Below are 23,888 nucleotides of genomic sequence, written 5' to 3' on the forward strand. Positions count from 1 at the left end.
CTGCTTCAAGACAGCTGAGCTGGGAAGACTGGCCATATTGCGCGTGGCTTGTGGAAAAATAACACCTGTGTATCCCAGGACTGAAATTACAGGTACCACCATCAACTCGTTTGTCATGCCAGAAGCCTGGGATTCTTCCCTGCTCTGCCATCTTCCCAAGTCACTAATTTCCATATCGTGAAGCAAACAGACACTGAGTCACAAACCTCTACCCCCTTATCATCTCTCAAATACATGAGGCATACCCTCCCCTTCACTTTTCCAAAGAGAGCTTAACCGTTTTAGCTTGGCTTGTTGAGACTATGGTCAGGCCTCTGTCTCTCTGGCCCCCTCACCTCCCATCGCTCTCCTCCTGCACGTGTCCTGCAGCCCGGCCACGTCTGATTTTGCACCATTCTCGGAGTGTGAGGTTCACCGTACCAGCTCTTGCCTGGAATGCCCCCTTCCGTGCCTTTCTTCCCTGAGCTATTCCTACTCCCCTGGGAGCTCAAGTGCGAAGCCATCTGACACCCATCCTAATGTAGAGATCTTGCCCTTTGGCTCCCACCAAACGCAGTCCAGAACACATCCTCAAACCAGAGACTCTATTCTGCTGCCATGATTTATTGTGAGTGCAGACCTTGTTTGAGCTGAACCTTCAGGGTACACAGGGGACACACAATGGGCATTCTGCATATATTGGTGTAATGAGCAACAACAACAAGAGTAAAATGAGTGGGCGGATGAGAGAGGCTGCTTCCTCCATCATTCCCTCCTTTGGCTGCTCACTGCTTTCGGCTGAAAAGGAGGCGTCGTTTGCTTTTTATCCTACACATCAGTGACGACTCCAGGAGTCACAGGGACTTGTCTGAAGTCTGGCTTCAGAGGGGACGGTGCCAACTGAAGCAAAGTTGCGAGCTCCCCGTCCTGGGGCTCGTCCTCCTTTCTGAGGCCGCACAGACCAAACCAGCAGTCAGGACTCTTCTTCCTCGCGGGGACTGTTAGGGGGACACCATTCCAGCGGCGACAAGGCTGCTAATATGGGCTCATAAACATGCATTTAGGATGAACCGGGGAGGGAGGAGTCCTTCAGTTACAAAGATTTAGTCAAGGACTCCTCTGAAGCGTATGTTTCCTTCTTCACGGAGTCTGTGTGTGGCTCCTCTCGGCCTCGCAGTGGCCAGCACCCAGCGGAGTGCGGCGGCCTCAGGAGGCTCGGCCCCCCGCACGCTCTTCTGGCACCATCTTCCCGTGTGCTCCCCTCGCCCCTACTCTCAATGCTCCATCAGAAGCTCAGAGCTCCTCCAAAGGAGGAGGTCAGGTCAGATCAGGACGAGAGCTTCTCATGTCCGAGAAAGGGAGACGGGGCAGATACATCACCAAGAGTTATTTATTCTTCTTTTTCTGGCGTTCAGCGACTGGCCTGCTCTTTGCCTTGGCCCACCTGCTGCCTCTGTGGGATCCTGGCGGGGCAGCCAGTGCGTAGCTGAAGGAGTACACGCGCACTCGTCCTCCCAGCCCTGACAGGCACCAGCGAGGGAAAGTCTTCAAGAACAAGTTGAGCCAGCAGGAGGTGGGGGTGCTACAATGACTCGAGACGCTGGGGTAACTCCTATTCGTCCTTCAGATCTCAACTCAAACTTGGTTTCTCAAGGGAAAGCTTAAATTTACAGCAGCGTTAAGTCTATTGGTTCTCTCCTATCCCATTATTTCCTTCAGAGCATTTATCACATTTGCAATTACATTTTGTTTCTTAATATTTACACCTCCCCTCCCAGCGCAGATCCTTTCCCGAGGAAGGGGACTCTGTTTGTTCGGTTTACCAGTTTGACCATTTGAATCCTCAGTGCCTAGCTCTACCCTAGCACACTTTGGTTCTCATATTTTTTTGAATGGATGAATGAATCTTCCCAAATTTATCTAGTTTGCTCACCTTACATGTGAATTTACATTTTAACTGCCTAAATCTGTTTAACAAGGCTGCCTATAAAAGGTGTCCTTTGAGACAGGCAAACTTCAAAGGCTCTGTGTGTGTGTGTACATGCATGCCCACTGCAAAGATGAGTATAGGGTGCTAGGAATAACAGATATAACTCATTCACTTTAAAACTTATTAAAATGCCACAAATGAAAGTGGGGTATTGGTAATGCTCACATTGGTCACTAATTTTTGTCTTATGTTCCTGATTAAGTAACATAATTCAGGAGAAATACCCAATATTTTTATATTTGTGTTAACACTAAATTTTCTCATTCATTACCTTATTATATTCTTATAATAAAGCCTACGAATTAGGAAAGGTAGATTGTACCAGTCCTGCTGACTTGCCCAATGTCACACAGTTTGAGATCTAGCAAGATTAAAATACAGCCCTTGTTATTCTGATGGCTAGCCAAGAAAGTGCTCAGCCTTGCACATAACACAGCACATTTATTCGGTTAAATGGATATTTTGCTTATGCTCAAGTTTTAGATGATTTCTGCTTGTAGGCCTTTTGTACACCCTGTGTTGAAAACAGCATCTAACATATAAAAAGTAAGGTTGCTAGACACAAGGCGAGTATTGAAAAGCCAGTTGTATCTTCCTATACCAGCAACAGCTAGAAAAGATTTATAAGACCGCTTCTGGGTAAAAAATTACACAACTTTATTGGAAGACATTAAAAAACACCTATATAAATGGAGAGAGATATTTTATGTGTGTGGGAAAGAATACTTAGTATCATAAAGATGTAATTCTTACCATTCAAGCTACAAACTAGATGCAGTTCCAATTAAAATACCACAGGTTTATCTTAGAACCCAACAATCTGATTCTGAAATTTACATGGAACAGAAAGAGCCCAGAATAGACAAGATACTCCTGAAGAAAAAAACACAGTTGGGGAGACACATCCTACCAGATACCAAGACTCATTTTAAAGCTATAGTAATTTAGACAGTCTGGCATTAGATCAGGGACAGACACATGGACTAATGGAAACCAAAGTGCCCAGAAACACCCACCACACATACAAGAAACTAGATATATGACCTGCAGATCAGAGGGGAGAGGATGGGTTCTTCAACAAATGGGGCTGGACCACTGGCTACTTTTCGAGGAAACAAAAATAAAAAACAGTGAAGTTTTTCACCACACAGAAAAACCAATTTCTTACGGATAAAGAATTGATCTATGAAAAGCAACATTCAAATACCTGGATCGATAGTATCCCTAACATTTCAGGCTATGGGAAGAGCATAAGCCATAAAGGAAAGTGTGATAATTAAACTACATTAGCTTCCATTAATAACAACATTCAATATACCAACAACTATATTGACCTATATCGAGAATAAAAGACAAACCACAAACCTGAAGATATTTGCAACACATAAAAATTAACAAAGGACTAGTAGGCAGAATCTATCAAGATCAGTAAGAACAAGAAAGTCAGATGTAATTTCGTATCAATCAGTTGGGCATAAATTAAAAAGTCAGAGGGGAGACAGGTGCAACGGTGGGAGTCCTCACTTCCTGTGATGGAAAAGCCCTGGGCCTTATCACAAGCTGGAAGATGTGTATTCTGTGACCAGCCATGCCTGTGGGCTATTAACCAATCAGTGTACGGATCATTTTAAAAACAAAAAAACAGAACAAAACAAAAACAAAACAAAAAAACAATCTTGGTATATGTGCTATGCAATAAAACCTACCTTTTAAATACATACATAATTCTGAACATTTCTCATTTCACTTAGAATTCTTCAGCACAACTTTTAATGGCTATATTTTAGTGATCACAGGGAAGCAGCATTAAGGCATAACCAATCCCTACTGTGGGCCATTTAGATTTTTATACATACTAGCAAAAAATTTGAAACAATGTGAGAAATACTCTTGTAGGTAAGTCTTTGTATACATCTCTGATTATTTAAGATAAATTCTTAAAGTGGTTTAAATGTTAGGCGCACTTAATGTGGGTTTTGCCAAACTCTCCTCCAGGAAATGTTACTAGTTTATAAAGCTGCAGAGGAGTATCATTTTCCCTCTCACAAGCTACCCAACACTAGCTAAAAACATAAACTTTGCCAGATTTATAAGTGAAAACTTACACACTGAATTTTTAACTTGTATTGATTTAAACAATGAGGCTGAACATTTTTTATTTATTGTTCACTTAGCTTCTCTGTAGTTTACTGGATTAATCCTTTGCCCATTTCTCTACTTAAGTGCTTGAATTTTTTGATGAGACAGAAGAGTTAGTGACAGATTCACGATATTGACTCCTTCTCTGCCAGGTATATTGAACTTTGTCATTTTATCCTTTAAGTTTTAAATTTTTATATAGCCAAAGCAATCTTTTCCTTTATGGTTCATTCTCTGATATACAATTCTTCATGTATATTTTAAGGGAATTAACTCCTCTCCCCTTTGTGCCCCCTACAACAAAAATGCCTCATCTAAATGAAGGCAATGGCACCTTCCTCAAAGGGTCACTGTAAACGTTAATAAAGAGAACTTACACTGATGTACTTGTTAATAGTAAAACAACACAGAAATGTCAATTATTAGCAGTTCTCAATACATGGCGGTTATTAACATCACATGCCCATCGGTCAAGAGAGTTCATAATTTTATGCAGGGAATGTGAGCAGAGGTGCTTGGGATAATGAAGTCTGAAGACTCAAATGGACCATAAGAGAGACAGACACTGTGATGGAGAAGTACATTTCACGTCCGCCGGCAGGGTGAGGAGCTCGAACTGCCAGGACAGAGGCCCCAGACGATACGGACTCTTACCTTACTTAGTCGTCCCCTTCCTCCAACTCCGTTTCTTTGTGCACCACCACTCTGGTGACCGACATGTCCGGGTGCTGCTCTCGGGCTTCCCGGATGGCCTGGGCCAGCGCCTGCCAGGGTCAGGAGAGAGCGCCGTGAGCGGGGGAACAAGCTGCTTCTCGGGATGGCAAAACACACGCATGCTGCTCAACCGGGATTCCATCTCCAGCAAAGATGGTTTTATTGCTTTGAGGAAGCAGGGATTTGAAATGGGCTCACAGTTCATTTTAGAGAACGTTTCTCATTTCCCCCAATTCCCATTTTCCAGTCTTTTCAAATAATGGTGCATGCAGAAGAAATGCGCAGACTCTGAACCCCAGCCTTGTACCTGCCGCGAAACTTGGAGGTAACAGATCTTCTCTGACCCTGATCTTCTCCCCTGTAACCCGAGACTAATGCTAAGCTGTGAGGATCATTTTAAGGTTCGCTGTACCGTCTGGAGGGAGGATGTAAAGCATCCAGCCCAGCGCCTGTCCTGTACACTCACGGGGCACTTGCCGTCACCCACTGCCTCAAACGCCCAGACGCAGGAGCAGGCCTTGCTCATCCCTACCCCCGCGGGCTCTCACTAACTGACCGAGGTAAAATGTTGGCTGAGCTGTTATGTTGCAGGAGAAAGATCTCTAAACTTCGAGGGCACAGAACAATAAAAACAGCCGCAGCAGTGGTGACATACAATCAGCAAAGGGAAAGGAGAGAGAGGACTCTTGAGCAAGTGCTGGTATTTTACAGGCAAAACCACTGGGGGTGCAAAGGTCAACAGGGGTGCTCAAGGCCAAGCTGCTGCTAGGCTGTGGGCAGGAGCAGGACCCGGGGTCCCCTCCGCTGCCGCACAGGCTCTTCCCAGACCGGGCGATGAGGAGGCTGGCAAAGTTTCTACGTACAGGTGCTGTGACAAAGTGGAAAGAACCTATTTTTTTGAGGGGAAACAAGTTTAAAGATGTCTTGGGGAGAAAGTAAAACACCACGGAACATCATGCAAAGTCTAGGAGAGACGTCTAAGACAAAAAGGAAAGTTCTCGAGGAAACCACGCCTTTGAAAGTGGCAGCACGGGTTTTCCCGTGCCTCCGCCATCCGCTGGAGGGGACGGCTGCACTTCTGACCGCTGAACGGTTACTGAACAAAACCTGGGGCCTGAGTCCGCACACGCACAAAGGTAAAGCTACAGAAAAAGAGGTTTTACACCCCAAATTTTTACACAGAGCTCGGAAGACACTTGAGGGTGCTTAAATTTCCACTAGGGAACAAACTCTGGTGACCCACCAGGGTCAGGACCAGAGCGAACCCAAGCAGGGGACTCTCGCATTCGAGCAGCACAACTGTGGTGGGCGCAGGCGGGCTGGAGGGCGAGAGTGGGGTACGGAGAAGGGCGGCGTCTGATCCTGGAGGACGTCGGAAAGTGTTTCCAGGTGTGTTTGGTGGGGATGCGGATGGGAGCCAGAGTGCAGCAGACTGGCTCCACAACTGCGTGTGTTCAGAGGGAAGTGAGAGATCGGAACAGTCAAAACGGGCTACTCCATTTCGGTTCGGGAATCCAGTTTGGGAAAGGGACAGCTCCGATAGGAGCCAAATGTAGCTACAGACGCCTTGTCAGATACTTTTTAATTCGCGTTCATTACAAAGATCTGCCTACATTAAACCAGTACAAATGTTAAAGGGGAAATACAAATGATGCCCAAGGGAAGGGAACACATATGAAACATGTTTTAATTAGCAGAAAAGTAGGGAAAACCAAAAACTGCTTAATCGTCTTCAAACACATTTGAAATCCGTGTACCATTAGTTCCATTCATTCTGTATTATCAGTACATGAAATTAAATACTGCAAAATGTTAATTTACGATGGCAAGAGTAAAGACTGTGAGAAAACTATCACATCCTCCTGCCAAATTGAGAAGTTATTTTACTAGAAAGAAACACTCTGAGGAGTAACCGCAGTGTCCTACGTCCCTGGTGTGGAGCTGAGCGTCAGGACGTACACAGGGTAAACGCCTGCAAAGCAAGGGTCTCTAAATGAACGATTCCTTTTTTCCTATCTTGCTCAGAGGAAGGGTTTCTTTCCACTATTAAAATTCTTTTAATATAGGGCAAGGAATTGAAAAGGGGGTCAATGATATTCAAGTCACTACATGATCGGCTTCTGTTGTTGGCAGGGAAGGGATTTCCCTCTAATTTTAAATACTTCCACGGTCTCATTACAGGCCGTAAGGACAGAGGGAGCTTCATGAGCTCCCGGTGCAAGCATACCAGAAGCCACAATTAAACATACTCAAAAAAAGTTGATGCATCTTATAAGTAAACATGAAGAAGTTACGAGAACGTTAAATATCTCTTCTCTCATTTGGGTATTTGCCCTCGGTTTTAAAACAGGCTGAAGCACCACATTGCACAAACAAGGCCCTGTCCCTGCAGTCACAGGTAAAGCTACGGGTTTTTTCCTAACGTAAGAGTCAGGAATATGTGTTATTTTGGTACTTACATTTCAAAGTGTGTTTTCATTACTTGCTATTCAGAGGCAGTATTGTTACAACAGGCCCAAAGACAAGAGAATGCACATAAAACCTGAGAATAATCCTTGGAAGGAAAACATGGCATCAGAAAGCCAGAAAGTGCAAAGGTTCAGTGGAGGCTGGGAGAAGACCCCGATTTTCACTTTCCATCATGCCAAAGAATGTGGGCTCCCGCCTCTCACACCATAGGAATTCAATAAATGCTGGCTGGGCTAGAGTCCCAGCGGGGAAAAAAGAACAGAGTTTGCTCCAGCTTAGGTCAGAGGAGCTCGAAACTGTCCCAGCAGAGAAGAAATCCTCTCTACGGGGAGCTGGAGGCTTTGTTTCCACGGGGTCATTCATTTTCCCATGGCGAACAGACACAGGTACTGGTCAACTCCTAGGAATCTCAGAGTCAGGGCAACCCTTTAACCTCTGATAGCTCTCAAGGAATGAAAAAAATACATCAGGAAAGACGTAAGGAAAATCACATTTACAGGGATTTACAAAATGTTGTTTTCTTTTTAGGCAGAGAAGAAAATCTATTTCTCTTTGGTCACACAGAGTGAGCTTTTTTTAAATGAGAAGTTCTGTTCTCTAAAATTCTCTTTCCTGAGTTCGATGTTGTGTTGAAAGCTGGGTAACCCTCATCTGTTCTGACTCCCCAGCTGAGATGGTCAATTGAACATTTCCTTTCCTTCAAGTTGTTATAAAAGAAAATAGCTTGGTGTCCTTTAAAGTGGAGTTAAAATCACTCAGAAAATGACAAAACAAAAAATTCACATCACTTGGGACCACAGCCTAAAATGAAAGCTACCCTCGGGGTAGTAGGTGGCTCAGTCAGTTAAACATCTGCCTTCGGCTCAGGTCATGATCCCAGGGTCCTGGGATCGAGCCCTGCATCGCGCTCCCTGCTTCTCCCTCTTCCTCTGCCCCTCCTCCTGCTTGTGAGCACACGCACTCTCTCTCACTCTCAAATAATCTTAAAAAACAATTAAACTAAAGCTACCCTCAAAGTCACCAGATGAGTTCCACTCATCACCTGGTTGTTAAAGTCACGCAGCCTGATCAAGTTAACATTAAAATGGAAGCACAATTCTTTTAAACGTGTTTCTGAATCCATGTAAATTCTCTACTTTGTAAGAGACTTCAGATTTCCTTCTCCCACTCCTCAATAATAGTAATAATTAGGGGAAAACACCTAAGGGTAAAGAGCCCAATTTTTCTAATGTTATTAAAAAAATACTTTATAAGTTCCTAAAAGTAGGCATAAGTCAAACTTAGAGACTTTTCTTAGTTTTTGGAAGCTAGTGTCATTAAACTGCCATTCATTTTTTAATCTATGACTTGCCTTTAAGCCAGGCCCACATGAATAACCAGTGGTTGCCAGGAATCCTCTCGATTATTTGGATTCAAAAGTGCACGTGAAGCCAGTGGGAAATAAACAGCAATCCATGTTTTATGCTGGTTTGGCATTAGGAAGGCTGAAAGGACAGGCTGTATCTAGGTTGGGAAGTGTCTCTGTGCCATGCTTAGGAGGTGGATTCATCCAAGAGGCACTGGGAGAAGGGGTCTGACCCGGGGATAGGACGTGACGACACATGCCCAACTTAGAGACATGGTCACTCTCAGAAGCAGAACTTCAGGTCTTTACCTGGTCATGATCGATGTCTGCATCTCCTGTGATCACGATGCGTTTCTCAATTCTTGTTTCAGATATTCCACCTTTCACAGTCTAAAGGTTATAAAGAAACGAAAGGGGGGAGACAGCAATCACTGACGCATGTGTATACTCAATGAGAGGAAATAGAAGGGAGCACATCTAGACCTTCTGGTCATTAAGGCAACGCACACTGAATGGAGAAGGCGGACATTCCAGACACTGTGTTTAAGCTCAGCAGAGATTCCTATTGATAAAGTTGTAGCACCCATAAGTCTTCCTCAACTGAAAGCAACTTTAAAACTAATTTATCGAGATTCAAGGGAAATTGAGATGAGATAGATACCATTTAATCCCAATAGTTCTGTTGGGACATTCCATTACAATTTCCCGGAGTTTCTTTACTCCCAATTGGCCAATTTGTTAAAAGAGGAAAGAAGAAATAATTCTCTGGTTTATGTAGAGTTACAAGGAATTCTAACAATTTAGGTCCCTGGTTTAGGTTTGGGAATTGCTTGATGTCATAGTTTTGACTGCCTGATTCTCAGACAAATCCATGGGTAATTTTGTTCATTTGGTTTAGGGCAAGAAGATAAAAGAATCTGGCTTAAGATACAGAAGATACATGAGGGCGATATAAAGATTTGTGGTCAGTGATAACTTCTGTACGTCGCTGTGCCTGCTAACAAAGACCGCGTGAGCAGACCGGGGACAGGAGCTCCGGCACGAACCACCACCCAGAGTCACTGGCTCGGAGCAAGCTGGCAGAGCCTGGGACATGACTGAGGCTGACGGGATCATACGGCTGTGACGCTGAACTACGAGCAAATAACACACAGTCCTGAGAAAGCACAGCTCTGATAAATTATACACTACGTCCCAAGTGATAGCACTTTACTGTAAGAGACCAGGTTTATCGCAAGCCTGGATAACTGGATAGCCCTTAAAATGAGCACCAATACCATCTTGCATTTACGTGGCATTTTTTTAATTCATAAAGTTTCTGGCTGAAATACAGAGTGAGGAGGGTATAAAGGATACATTTAAATCCTTCAAGCACTAACAAAATGTGAGAGATAGGAGTAAATCTGATGACAGCAGCATGCGTTCAGAATCACCTGGAGGTCTCCTACAACCACTCCCAGGGTTTTGGTAGATCTGGAGTGGGGCCATGGGACTCACACTTCGAACAAGTCCCAGGAAAGACTGCTACTGCTAGTCCAGGGACCATACTCTGAGAACCATTGGTCATCTGGTGTTAAAACTTTAGAGGATGAGAGAATGATCTGGAAAAATGCCCCATATCCAACATATGAGCATCTTGAATCAATGAAGGGAAAATTATATTACTTCGAAAATTCTGAATGATGGTCTTCATTCACTTGCTTCGGTTGGGAGGGTTCATTTGTACTTACCAAACTTATGCTTCCGCTTCTATTATACTCTCTCTCTCCTGTAGCTGGCTGATGTATGACCTATTTTTATCCCCTTGTACTTTACAAAAATACATTTGTCAATGGAGCCCAATTTCTTGGATACTTTAAGTCCGGGCATTTTTATTCCACCGGCATGGTCTATTACTTTGAAGCTTGTACAGGAACAAAGAAACAACTCAGAAAAGGTCCTGTTTGCAAGGTCTCACCCTGGATTGCTTTACCTTGGTGATATGCGTTGTTGTCGTTGTCGACACAGACTCAGATGTGATGGTTTGTGCCGTGAGTAACGTCCCCGAGTCACCACCGGCCCCGCCGTCAATCTTTGGATAGTTGGAGGAAAAATACAAAGTAATGCTTAATTTCCATTATGTTGTCAGAAAAGACCCCTCCCCGTCGAATATGCATCTTGTGAAATCTTCGAGGTCGGCAGAAGACGTTTTCTGCCCATCCTTTGCATGTTTGTAGCGGTGATTTACTGAGCAGGAGGTTGGCTGGCCTTTAAACAGAGTAAAGGCAAAGGCTAAATGCACGTGGAGAAGCAAACCTCCTGGGAGGGAGAAAAAAAAGGAAGAATCAAGTAGAAAATGGGACTGAGAGCTACAAGGGTCATGAGACAGTTTGACCGAAGGCCTTTTGCGGAAGCTAGAAAAAGAAACTAGAGAACCAGACAGAGAAGTTTCCACAGTGACCGGAAGTGCTGAGTTCATTGTTTTTTTAGCACAGGTGGTAAAAACAGATAAACATTTTCTCATTTACGAAGCCACAGAACATGACTAGGATAGACTAAACCTATGTGATTTGGTAATTTGCTTATCTCTAGTAGATTTTTTAAAATAACATTGTTCCTGTAATAGTTTGTTATGAGCATATATGTGCGTACATAGATTTTAATATGTATGCATGCATGTGCTCGCTCTCTACATATATCATATATAAATCCCAGGTATATATCTAAATAGGTTTTGACTTGTTTGCTTTGATACTAAAAAAGGTAGAAAGTTGTAGAGTTTACCAGGGGAAATAGGAAACAAATTAATAGCCTAAGAGTACATGTGAAGATCACCAAACATACTTGTTTCCCATATCCTGACATTATCACAAGGAAATAACCAGAAAGCCCAGAGCCTCTTGGACTAAGTTACGGGGAAACTTCTCTAAATTTGAGTCATGCACCTGTATTTCTTTACTAGGGCACTTACTATATACTACAGACACACGAGTACATGCTCTCCCACCACACCCATTCATAAGAAACCTGTTTTGGTTTATGTGGATCTATGCACACACATGGATAACATGTCTAAAATAATTTTGAGGAGTATTTAAACATACCCACATTAAACCTTTTAAAAAAGATTCTGAGAGAGGTCGATAATCTGCCACCCTCCACCATGGTACAATCCTACTAAAGAACACTAAATTTCTCAGATGAGAAAATAGTTGTGTAAATTTCTAAACAGCTCCATTTTGAAATAATGAACGCTTTCCCCTTTTTTTATTACCCTTAAGGCTAGACATCTAAATGCATATTTCAAATCTTTACAGAATCAGTGTCTGAATAATGTCTAAAATTAAACCCACAAATCTGATCATTATTTTGACACACAGTATATTTACATAAGATCGGCAACATGTCTTCAGAAAATAATCCCACGTGAAGGAGAAGCACAGAAGTGTGTGTGTGTGTGTGTGTCTGTGTCTACACCTGGCAAGCAAGAATGAGTTGACTGGATCTATCTGCACGGAGTTTGGGGGGTGGGGTGGAAGAGCCTAAATCTTACGAATCCACAAATTACAACAGATCCAATAAACTTTGTAAGCGACCTGATTCCCAAGTGTATATCAACATGGACAGAGAGATATACATGAACAACTTATAATATGGACAAGACTGCTACTGCCTATCCTAAATAATCCTGTGTATGCCCTCTCCCCCGCCCGTCCCCGCCCCCCCAAATTGCTGGGCCACCAATTTGACTGCAGCTCTGTCGTAATCTAAGAAACAATACAGCAGGTTCGATTGCGATTATGACACCGAGATACGGAAGGCTACATCAAGGTCAGAAACACGTAAACTAGAAGACAAATAAAAACAGACACAAAGTAAAAAAGAACTCAAGTAGTCCAAATCTAGAGTTTTTGTACCTGTGGAGACTCATATGTGATGGTTTTGGTCTCAGTTTGAACAATAGGGACTTCCTTGGTGGAGATTTCTGTCCTTTGTGAGGCATCAGAAATTGTTACCATCTCTGTTTTTACCACTGGTGGCTGAGGTGGAAAGGAAGGGAAAAATAAATTCTAGAGGTCATGAAGTAAAAGTGTTTAATGGAGCCTTCAAAAATAACTGCAAAAAATATATCCAAACACACACTCAAGCACAAGAGTAAAGGTAAATAAAAGATACAAAAGAGAAATGCTTTCCTTCAAATACCATATATATGTATGTGTGTATATGTATGCATACACACACAGACACACATATATATGTATGAAGACTAAGCTAACATAATGGCTCCCTAAATTATGGTACACTTCAAATTACCATGGTCCCAATTACATGTCAGACGTGGTGTGCACTGTGATATATAAACTTTAGCTTTGGGGCAAGCTGTAACAAAATGGAAAAGAAAACAAAACGGAATGAACTATGTGAAGTGACCTGTCTCAATTTTTACTGCAGTTTAAAGAACCACGTGGTTTGTGTGAAGGCTCATTGTCTTTAATTGGCACATCAGGTAGGGAGACTAAGCTCTTCCCCCAAAAAGTCTCTTCTACCCTACCGACAAAGAGATTCTACTCTAAGAATATCTTCAAGTATGATCTTTTCAATTATAATTGTCTAAAACTTGCAGTGCTTCTTTTGTGTTATATAAGTTAAAATATTACATCTAGAGTTATTCCACCAACATGGCATTAAGGCTTCGAACAATGAAAACATTAAACAACAGGGTCACGGCCTGTTAGCTTGGTAGTCTGCTGAGCGTGTAGGTTTATTACAACACCAGACCATACTACTACCAAAATACTACAGTACTTTGAGAGAAAATTCCCAAGTGTAATTATTTAAAGAGGAACAACCATATATATGTTAAACGCAGAAAATAAGAATTCAGAGCGTTCAAAGACTTTTGAAATGTCTTCTCTGAAGTGAAGCGGGAAGTTTAAAATATAGTAAAAATCCATTTAATTATTTCAAGACAAAGTCACTTCAAGATTTTCCAGCCCATCAAAGAGAGCCTACATCGTGGGCATTTAATTTTAGAATCAAGAAAGTCTCATGACTCCTAATTCAGAGACACCCACACCTCATGACCGAGACTTAATTTACCAGGAGTGTGGAGAGTTCTCTTTCTTGAAGAGAAAAAGTTAAAGACTCCTATCCAATGTAGATAATCCACAAAACAGATGATCAACTTGCAAATCATCCAGAATTGAGGGAGGACAGAATGAGAAGAGTGTCCTCCTATCAAACAGGCTAGCCTCTGGCCGCGCACAAGAAAAGAAAATGCTCTTAAAGCAATCTGTACGCTCTCTGGAATCTAGAAACAGCAATCACAGTGGTATTCGAGAAATATGTTTTCATCACTGACGGATGCGGGACTCCGAGCACCACGGTAATCAGAACCAGCAGCCACCTCTAAACATCTAAAGCTGAAGGGAGAATCAGCCAAAAAGTCAAGCCCAATCATGGTAACGGCCACACGCACACGCTCACGCTCACATTGACCGTTTGTCAAAAATACAGATACAATTTTTCTCATTAAGCCAACGAAAAAGGCTTTTAGCACAAGGAAGCAGTGCAACTAAAGACAAACAGTTGAAAACATCCAAAACGTGCAAAGAAAACTTTAAGTGTGAAACGAGAAGGGGGAAAAAAAAATGGTGTGGCTGCTGAAGGCAAGTTTACTCTGTCAGGTGGATCCAGGTGCAGTAAAGAAGCCAGAAACCGTGAACAGAGCTGGCAGAGAATCTAGAGAGCAGTGCTTTTCCCCTTCCTCCCAGGAGAGACAAAGACCAGAATCTCGTAGAAAAAGCTGGAGGAGGATCGGGAGGACAGGAGAAGGAAGGCAGGTGTTCTCCACCTGAGAAACAGCTCTAGAGTTTAGCTCCCGCTCGGGTCTCCCATTTACCTCTGAACAACAAATAATTTGTGGCAAAACATCAATGTCAACATGAGACACCTCTCCGTTAACTGTGTGTTGCTCGTCCTCTGTTTCTTCGCTCATGTCTTGCTTAACAGCGCCTTCGTTTACACTCTTCTCTGCAGGTATCTGTGGGGCACCTACATTCTCCCGGATCACTGTTTCTACTGCGCTTACACTGGCACCTGCTTGTCTGACTGGGCTGGCTTCTGGTACCAGTTCCTCCCTCTCTACTACCTGGGCTGCTCGGCCGGCTTCTTCCTCCACCTCTTCGTCCTCCTCCTCCCGTTCTTCCCGTATGGTGCCCGCGGTCACACGGTGGTGGGGCCGGTACTCGCCCCCGTCTTCCTCCTCGCTCTCGCTGCCGTGGCTGCTCTCAGAAGACAGGGAGGTGGAGTCTTTCTGGGTCAGAGGCTCCACCTTACGCATCTCCCCAGGACCACTCCCAGGTGATAGCTCTTTACCGTTCATTTCTTCCGTGATTACTCTTTCGTCTTTCCCAACCTCTGCCTGTTTCTTCTCCTCCACTACATTCAGAGTCTCATGTGAACTCTGCACAAAAAAGAAATGGATGAGGGAGAACAAAAATACATGAATAAATAAAAAACAAAACAAAACAAAAACAAAACCGATGGAAACCAAAGTTAACCAATGATGGTAGGTTCATGTCATGGAGAAAAACACAGATGATTGTGATGGCTGACTGAAAGGGAAGCGGGGAGAACGTGAGGGGGTCAGAAACATCAGGCGATGGCGTTAACATGGAAAAGGGGAGAACCTTAACATCATCACTGGCTCCGGTGCAAGGCCCTTCGGACTCAGGAGCGCGTTTCTGCGAAACAAAAAGCAACCGAGGACACAAATCAATACAGTTTTACACCTCAACACCCACCAAAACAAACATCTGACACTGCAAAGACAGAACAGCAAGAATCCACATCCACAAAAATCTTTGCTCAAGGTCACATGGAGGACAATCCAGACAAAAATGCGAAAAGCTTACGAAAGGAAACAAAAACACAAAAGAGCCAGCATCCTCCCAAAGACATAAAATGCTCTTATTGTAGTTATACCCATCAGCTCTCCTTATTTAGTTGATAGGGGAGGAAAAAAAAAATGGAATTATACCAAAGCTGCCTGATTAAAGTTGAAATTGCAAAACTTTAAAAAACCTATTCAATAAACGGTTTTGATTTTAAGCAGACTACAAAGCCTGGCCTGAAACTCTGATTCCTAAGTGAATACAGCCTTAATGAGATGGCACCTTTATTTTCTGCTGGCTCATTTAAAAAAAAAAACACCTGCAATTGGCAAAATTATACTTGGTGTCAGATAGCTATTAATACAAAAATGTTTCAGAAATGGTTATTAACCTCCCAAACTATATTATAGATTGGCAAAAGGGATATTTTAACATTAGGGTGGATATCAATGATAGCTCCAAGTGCCTTCTTCTAGAATTTAGCTCCTCCAACTAGCATCTTTGGAAACTGAAATGAACCAAGTTTATTATCCGAGATGTTTATTCCTGCCCCCCCCCCCCCCCCCGCAGACATCTACTTCTTGGGAGTAAATTCACTCTAAGTAGTATACTACCTAAATGTTTAATAAATACCTGTTGACTAAATACACTAGTAATATAAATAATTATGCTTTGCTATTGATAACCAGTGTAGAAACTTTCTTGCAAAGGAGTTTTGAAAGCTTACACTTTTCCTTAAACTTGTTTTGAAAGGAGGGGAGGGGCTATTTAAACTGATAAAAATGAAGCCTCGCTAACTTTTTAACATTCGGGTGACATTAGACCCTGTGATCTCACTGGGAAAGAGTTCTGCTAGCGGTAGTAGCCCTACTTCTTCAAGAAGGTATCTCCATGCCGCACGGAGCGGGGCAGTGTGCCTCTGAACCCTGCGGCCAGAAACGAAGCCTGCGGCGGAGCTGCCAAGACTGCATGGGCAGGAGCTGGGTCCTGGATCAGACAGCAGCATCCCCCATTTATCTGCACCTGTGACGTGGGCAACCGTGAGCAAAAGGCCCTAAAAGGGCACACTTCTGACAGCACCCGTCAACATGTACTCTCTCTCGGATCTGTGCTGTGATTCTTAGTTGCGTGGTGAGGCCACGTTTTCACGGCTCGAAATCAGTAGCGTGTACATCGGTACAAGAGAAAGATCCTTCCAGTTTTTACTGAAAACCCAGAGGTTTCAGATATTAAACTGGAAGACCCTGAAACTTTTTTGATGAGTAACACTTAACTATAAACTTCTTTATAAATAAAGATATCCAGTGGTCAGAACAGTTCTAAAGCAGACATCCCATCATTATTATTCCAGGTCAGTAAATTATTATTACTTAACCCCAAATGGCCAGATGGGCTCTGCCCAAGTTCAGGGAATCCCTAAGGGTCAGTCCAAGAAATGAAAATATTTATTTCACTGGGCATGGCAGGCACTTCGTATTTTTACACATGAACAGAATTTTAAAAATAAGCAGCCATCAGGAGAGGCCTGAAAGGTGTTTCGACTTTAAAAACTTTTCTGCCAAACACACTTCGCTTCCCTTAGAGTGAGGGCTTCCTTTCCCACAACAACTCAGACTCTGGGCCTTACTGCTTTAGAGGAGTCTCTGAATTTAGGCAGATTTTGTGGGCCGGCAGGGGACCAAAAGCGGCAGGAGAAACATCCGATCTGTGGTTTTCCCTCATGTCCAAATTCAGTCACTGTTTCTTGAATGTTTCTCCCAGGAAGACTTAATTTTAACCAATGAAAGCACTGGAGAGAGGGGTTCCTAAATATTCGGGGGGAAAAATCATACGTGGCGTTTGAAAACAGGGGAAACAAAGTAAAATGCACCTCAGGCAAGCGTGAGAAGGGCGAGGAAGAAAGCGGTTCGGGAGGCGCGCTACAGTTCACAACAGCGCCCTCTGCTGTCCGAGTGGTGGCTGAGATGAAGGGGGCTCGCAAGCTATCAGCAAAGCCCTTTTCACTCAACAAAATGGACGTTATTTCCTCTTCTAGGCTCTGGAGAAGTCAGAAAAGGAAGAGCAAAGAATTAACAAGGAGTCAGAACAGACAGCAGTGACCTGCTGAAAGGAAAGGAAAGGTTACACAAGAGAGAATCACAGAACAGCATAAACTGAGAGACAGGCGAGGAGTTGGAAAGATTCTAGCAGGCGTCTGTGGCGTTTTGCCTAAATGCTAGCTTTCCACTCTGCTTGAGAATCTGAGAGCTCTCACCTCCGGGAACTAGCTTAAAAAAAAAAAAAAAAAAAAAGCCTTAGTTTATCCCTGAAGCTTTATTTACAAACTGAGCACAACTGATCTACCCACACATTGAACGTTATTTCATATATTCCTGAAGGGGCTGCTCGGCTTCAGCCTCTTTCTGCCCAGAATGGTCTCTTCAGGGGCCCCTACTCTTGGCCACGCTTGTTCCTGTGTAAGAGCTTGAGTGACCCCACCCTCCTGCCTCCAATGCCCTTCCCGGGGCACACTGGGCCTTGCCGATTTTGTCACCTCTCTGAGGTCCACTTAATAGTCCCTATGTTGTAACGGGCCTCCCTATCCATTCCAGCTCCTCTAGCCTCCTCCCTTCTCCATACCGCTTGAATGGTCTGTACGATGAGCGCTCTGACAGCAACCCACAGACATTCCCTCAGACATGCTAAATAGGCCACAGGATGAAGAGACAGGTAGAGAAAACAATTCTCAGTAGGAAGACAAACTCAGAGGTGAAAACTCAAGTGAGCAATGTGAAAACCATGTGTCCCTGAGAAACCATGAAGGCAAAGTTCATGTTGCCATTTCTGGCCCTGAAACAACAGTCCCTAACCCACCTGAGGGCACGACGGGAAAGCCAGGGACTGTCCCAGGTACCTGTAATGCCAACAGCAAAAAGTCGCCATAAAGCGAATGTCAAAATTGTGTAAGGATACTTCCTAAAAAACCCTAGTGTTCAGAGAGCCTAAGGATGAATGAATAAATAAATGGCATTTCCGAGATGCCCCTTGCAACCCGGCACTGAGGGGGGAGTGAGGAGTAGGGACAATGAGAGGAGATGGGTGAGGTGCAGAAGCACTTGCAATATTCAGGAGAGAAAAAAACATCTTCTGGGTTAATTCAGCTTAATTATAATCTCCATAATTACACCACCCCTCCGGGCCGGGTGGGTGGAAAGAGTGTCCTTCCTGGTAAGAGCACTGGGGAGCTCAAGTGCCATGCATTTAATTATTCAATAAAACATCTTCAAAAGTACCTTACAACCACAGTCCATGTAATCTCTACTAGACTCATGAGAATACAAGTATGTCATAATGCTTACAAAAGAGGATATACAAGAGTTATTTACTAAATGTAAATGTATTCTACTAAATGATTTGGTTTCCAATTTTCTCTCAAAATCATATTCAAACTGAAGCCATTCTGAAAGTTCAGGGTATTTAAACAAGAACTACTACTGTTTGGGGGAGCCGGGTTGGCTCAGTTGGAGGAGCATGGGACTCTTGATCTTGGGGTTGTGAGTTTGAGCCCCGCACTGGGTGTAAAGATTACTTAAAAAAAGAAAAAGAAAAAAAAGAAAGAAAAAAGAACTACTGTTTATATTTTATCTATGAAACCCGTATTATAGAAATCTAGAAACTTTGGTCAAATTAGACTACTCTCATGCATAACTTTTTATTTTACATTCATTAAGGATTAAAATTTAAGGAAACCCTACAAATCAGTAGCAAAATGAAGATGCGGCAAAGACAAATTTTAAAGGTATTCTGTTAAAAGCCAAACACTCCGGTAGACTTAACTGCTCACACACTTTCAACTAATAGTAGTGAAAGGTTATTGGCAGGGAGACGGGGGTTACCATGTAAGTGGTCCATAAATGTTGGGTGAATGGGTGAACGGAGGCGTGACTGCAGTTACAACAATCCACATAAATGCCAAATAAGAATATATTTTCCTGCAGATGCTGGAGAGGAAAACAACAAAAAAGCAGCCACTTCAAGTATAGAGAAACCATTCAGGAGCGTTACAGGAGGTCAATTCCAGATTTAGATTCCACATAACAGGATCTTAATGTAACTTCTACGACAATGAGTGAATGAATGATTTCTATTGTATATGGTTTCTGTTGGACGATTCTAAACCATGACAGCCTGGAAAAATGATAATTTTCAACATCTTCACCAAAATTCCCAATCTCCTATTGCAAAAAGTACAAAGACATCATTTTAAATTGATCAAATGCTGTCATGTGTCTTGCTTCTGGAGGATAAATTTTCAAAATTATGTAATATTTCAAAGCGTATGATATTAAAGTCATTTTACACACAGTCTGACAGGCTTTGGATTTCAGGCTAACCTTTAAAGTATATAAATATGCCACTTGGTTTAGCTTTATAACATTATCTTTCTCATTTGCGGTCCTCTGGAAATATTTCATCTCAGCCACACCTCCAATTCCTTTAGGGCAAGGCTTCATCTTCCAGTCACCCTGCCTCCTCGCCCACCCCACTGTATCTTCTGATGAATGTGACTGTCTATGGATTAACAAGACCAGACTTTGCGGAACGGATACATTTTTTCCTTATCACTGATTTCTGCTCTCATTCACATCCGCCCTAGGACACATTCCTCATCCAGCACCAGAGGGATCTCTGTCCGACATGTGCACTAGGTCATTACCCAGCTTAAAACTGTCCAATGGCTTCCCATCATTCCTATGATAGAATTCCAAGCTGTCAGTCTGGTCTTTAAGATCCAGAGTGGACCTTCTGACCTCTTGGACTTTTCCTAAGCCCTTGTCATCTAGACTTTCAGTTCCTTGAACTAGTTCCTGTCTTGGGGCTGTTCCATTTCCTCTTCTTTACACATGGAAGAATCTTCACATGTCTCTCTCCTTCTCTTCATGTCAAGGTCTCACCTCCAAGGCCATCTCTTTCCTGCGCACAACGGGAAAGCCGCCTTCCCAATCACCCTCTAACAGGACACTATATTTCATCTTCTTAACCCTTATTCCTTAGTACCCTACATTTTCTAATTACTGACTAACATGTCTGCTATCTCCCCCACTGGACTCTAAGCACTCTCGTCCCAGCAAATGACAGGCCAGTCAGCTGGCTAAGCAAAATTAGTAGAAACAGAAGAGGTCTGTAAAAGCAATGGAAAGCTAACTTCCCCAGTAATATCAGATATTTCATATATGCGGGGAGCACAGAGATCTGAGTGGCTATTGTGACACACATTAGATCTTTCTCCCACTAAAAATCTTAAAAATGAAAGTTCGCAAGGTTTCCAAATGTAGTTAGAAAAATAGCTACCTACATCACACATGCTTGTAACACCTCGACAGTCTGCACACAAGCGTTGTACTAATGGGTGCATCTTCCCACGAGATCATGGTCTCCCAACTGTCAGCCACATACACAACAATGTGGGGTTACTGATCACCTAAACTGGTTGACATGTCTGCATTTCAAATTGTGGATTTTCAAATACAGTCCTCCTGCAATATGGTGTTTCTCACTAATGATCCTATGTTTCTCTATAAGGAAATTTCATTTTTTAAATGCTCAAAAAATTATTTCAACAAAATTTTAGGTGACTACATAAGAAAAAAAGGAGTATCTTACGGCTGTGGACAGAAATAAAAGGAAAAGGGGAAAAGCAAGAGTAGATCCAAGAATGCAAGGTGAACACCTTGTCTGTCTCCTGGACTTTTCCTTCAACTGTCCGTGTTGCTGCCATCTGATGCTTCTCCTTCACGGATAAAATATCCTTGAAAAGATGATCTCCTTTTCTCTATTGTTTCAAACAATAGACATAATCAACAAATAAGACAAGTACATTACATCTATAGCAACACAAACATAAAACAACTGTGTGGGTCAGCAGAACGGACCGGATAAAGCAGCACATAAAGGGAGGACAAGATCTTAGCACGTCATTATACATGGTTTCTCCAGAAAACGCAACCCTCTAGAGCTGACTGCTGACATAGGGGCATTAATATCTTCAGGAAATCTGAAAATAAGAATGTAAGCTGTATACAACTTTGTAAGACCCTGGTGTTTTCGAACTTAATGTTGTCATCCGTGGTTTTCTCGGTTCAGCGATTATTTTTGCGTCTGTTCTCAAAGAGCTATTCTCCTTTCACTGTCACAAACTTACAAATTTAAAGCAACTAACAGCTTTGCCTTTTTCAGAAAAAGTGAATAAAAATAGCATGCGACTAACACAAGTGCATACACATTTGGTAACACTCGAGCCAGATGAGAGAGATGATGAGCTTCAGGGGAAGAGAGGGCTGTAAGGAAAAGGGGAAACACGAAATTGTTGGGTAAAACCTTCATATGCTTTTTAAAACAGCACATTTAATAGAGTATGATCATTATCTCAAGTATGGTAAATGAGTCCATGAAAGTTCTTGGTTGATAACAGATTTTGGAGCTTCAGAAGAGAAGAGATGCAGATGAGAACGAATGGAGAAATAGATGGAGAATATCCTCGAAAGGCAACACTTATATTGGTAGCGGGAAGAAATAAACCATGGAAAGAAAAAGAATGAGTTCGAGAGATGTTATGGTTGAAAATCCTTTTAAAACAGTAGTCTACATTTCATTACTAAGAAGTTTCAGTTTTAAGTTGTATAACATTCTGCAGATTTTCAACAGGGCTCATTAGTTTTCAGAGCTAAGGTTAACTCTGTATCCTCACAGTAATTACCTTAAACCACTCTAAATACGATCTATATTCCTACATCCCTTTAATTATTAATTATCAAGTAAACTCTTATTATTTCAGTAGTCCATAACTGAAAACCTTATTAAATACAACACAATATCAGTTCCTAAGCCACCCTATAGAACATTTCATTACTACTCATTTACTTGAGTAAAATAGTGAAATTATTCTGCAAGTTTTGAAAATATTTTGAAACTCACACAATTTATTAAGAACTATGTCAATAAGTATTACATTGTTAATATTTAGTATTTAAAACATTGTTAGCAATTACATTAAAAAGAAGGGAACGTTCTAACCCTCTGAGAATCAACATCATAGATTAGCAACCTGAGTTCTACCGAAGAGCTGGAGTGAGACATACAGCCAACAAACAGCTATTGACATACCCCTTGTGTCTGTAGGGACAGAGGTGTGATACGTCGTTTTTCCCATTCATTAGGGCGCGGCTCAGGTGTGGATTCCATAAAATTGCGCTTGAGTTCACTAATGCTAGCCTGATGTCTCAGTATGTCCTCCTGGGCCTTATCGAGGTCCTAGCAATATGTAACGTAACAAAGGGCGGAAATCCAAAAGGAAAAAAAAAAATATCCCAGCAGGACAAAAATAAAAAACCAAAAAATAAGACAAAGCAAACTTATGATTAAAAAAAACATAGTAAAGCAAGAAAAATGCCAAGTCTCAAAAGCCATGTTATCACCTATGAATAGAAATAGTTTATCAAAATTTGAAAATAGAGCCAATGCATATATTTTTTTAATGATTCCCATTTTAATAGGTTCTGGTTTCTTCTGCTTAGAATTTTTTTAAAGAAATAGTTACTTATATTACTCGAAGGAAGCCATGGGATCACTAGTACTCGAAATGGCTAATCACCTTCTTTCTAGTAACTGGATTTAAAATGCAGCCTAGGACTTCGCTCCTGCAAATTTACCTTTCTCATTCAGGTTATTACCACAGCTGCATTCTGTGAATACAGTAAATGAAGTAAAAACAGAGAAAGGTATTCAGAAGCACATTTGGCCTGATGGGAAAGCCAGACCAAGATCATCAGAGAGAGAGAGAGAGAGAGAGAGAGAGAACCAAGGGTTGACTTTTTCTAGGAAATTCCAGCAATGGCTTTTAATCCTTAAGGAATAAAAATACTGGCTTCCAGAGGCTCCTTCTGTTTGGCCTCTCTATAAAAGAGGGAACCTCGTATACTGGTTTCGTGTACTTGCCAAGCACAACTGTGAGGCCCAGCCACCCCACACACCAAATGGTCCTTATACAAGACAAAGATACAAGAAAAACTATCAGGTCAATTTTCACTGGACTAGGCCCTGACAAATGGTATCTGTGGGAATTTTTAGATTGGCCCTGTCTTTGTGGGAATAAAAGGTAATTAATGTTCAGGAAACACTTTTAAGTGAATTTTAAATCTTTTCTTACATTTCAAAATCATGGGGCCACCTGCGGATTATAGCTTTCATCCCACTCCCAGAGGAACAGGTCATGCATCTGATAAAATTAGATCTTCCACATTCATGCACAAGCATAGTTGCTCCTCTAGGAGCTTCTATAGCCATTTGCAAAAACTCATGATAATCTAAAACTCTTTGCATGGCATGGAAAAATGACTGT

At 42.3% G+C, this 23,888-nt stretch overlaps 1 protein-coding gene across 13 annotated transcripts in view; it reads right to left on the bottom strand.

Moving 5' to 3' along the window:
- The window catches only part of EPB41L2 (erythrocyte membrane protein band 4.1 like 2), a 210,748-nt gene that overhangs the window by 12,095 nt on the left and 174,765 nt on the right, over positions 1–23,888 (bottom strand). For 3 of the 13 annotated variants that reach the window (XM_045865533.3, XM_064598102.1, XM_064598103.1), the window contains 9 exons: positions 22,655–22,801; positions 21,222–21,323; positions 17,382–17,549; positions 15,308–15,361; positions 14,518–15,081; positions 12,533–12,655; positions 10,609–10,707; positions 8,946–9,026; positions 4,763–4,872 (listed from right to left, as the gene is read on the bottom strand). In XM_045865533.3, coding sequence (XP_045721489.2) covers positions 4,768–4,872; positions 8,946–9,026; positions 10,609–10,707; positions 12,533–12,655; positions 14,518–15,081; positions 15,308–15,361; positions 17,382–17,549; positions 21,222–21,323; positions 22,655–22,801 — 1,443 coding nt within the window. In that variant the 3' untranslated portion in view covers positions 4,763–4,767. The remainder of the gene's footprint in view (positions 1–4,762; positions 4,873–8,945; positions 9,027–10,608; positions 10,708–12,532; positions 12,656–14,517; positions 15,082–15,307; positions 15,362–17,381; positions 17,550–21,221; positions 21,324–22,654; positions 22,802–23,888) is intronic. The other 10 variants (XM_045865539.3, XM_045865537.3, XM_045865536.3 and 7 more) reach the window with 10 other exon arrangements.

This window comes from Mirounga angustirostris, unplaced genomic scaffold (genome assembly GCF_029215605.1).
Source record: "Mirounga angustirostris isolate CCGP_5_RB_7025 unplaced genomic scaffold, mMirAng1.0.hap1 SCAF_8, whole genome shotgun sequence".
Lineage (NCBI taxonomy): Eukaryota > Metazoa > Chordata > Mammalia > Carnivora > Phocidae > Mirounga > Mirounga angustirostris.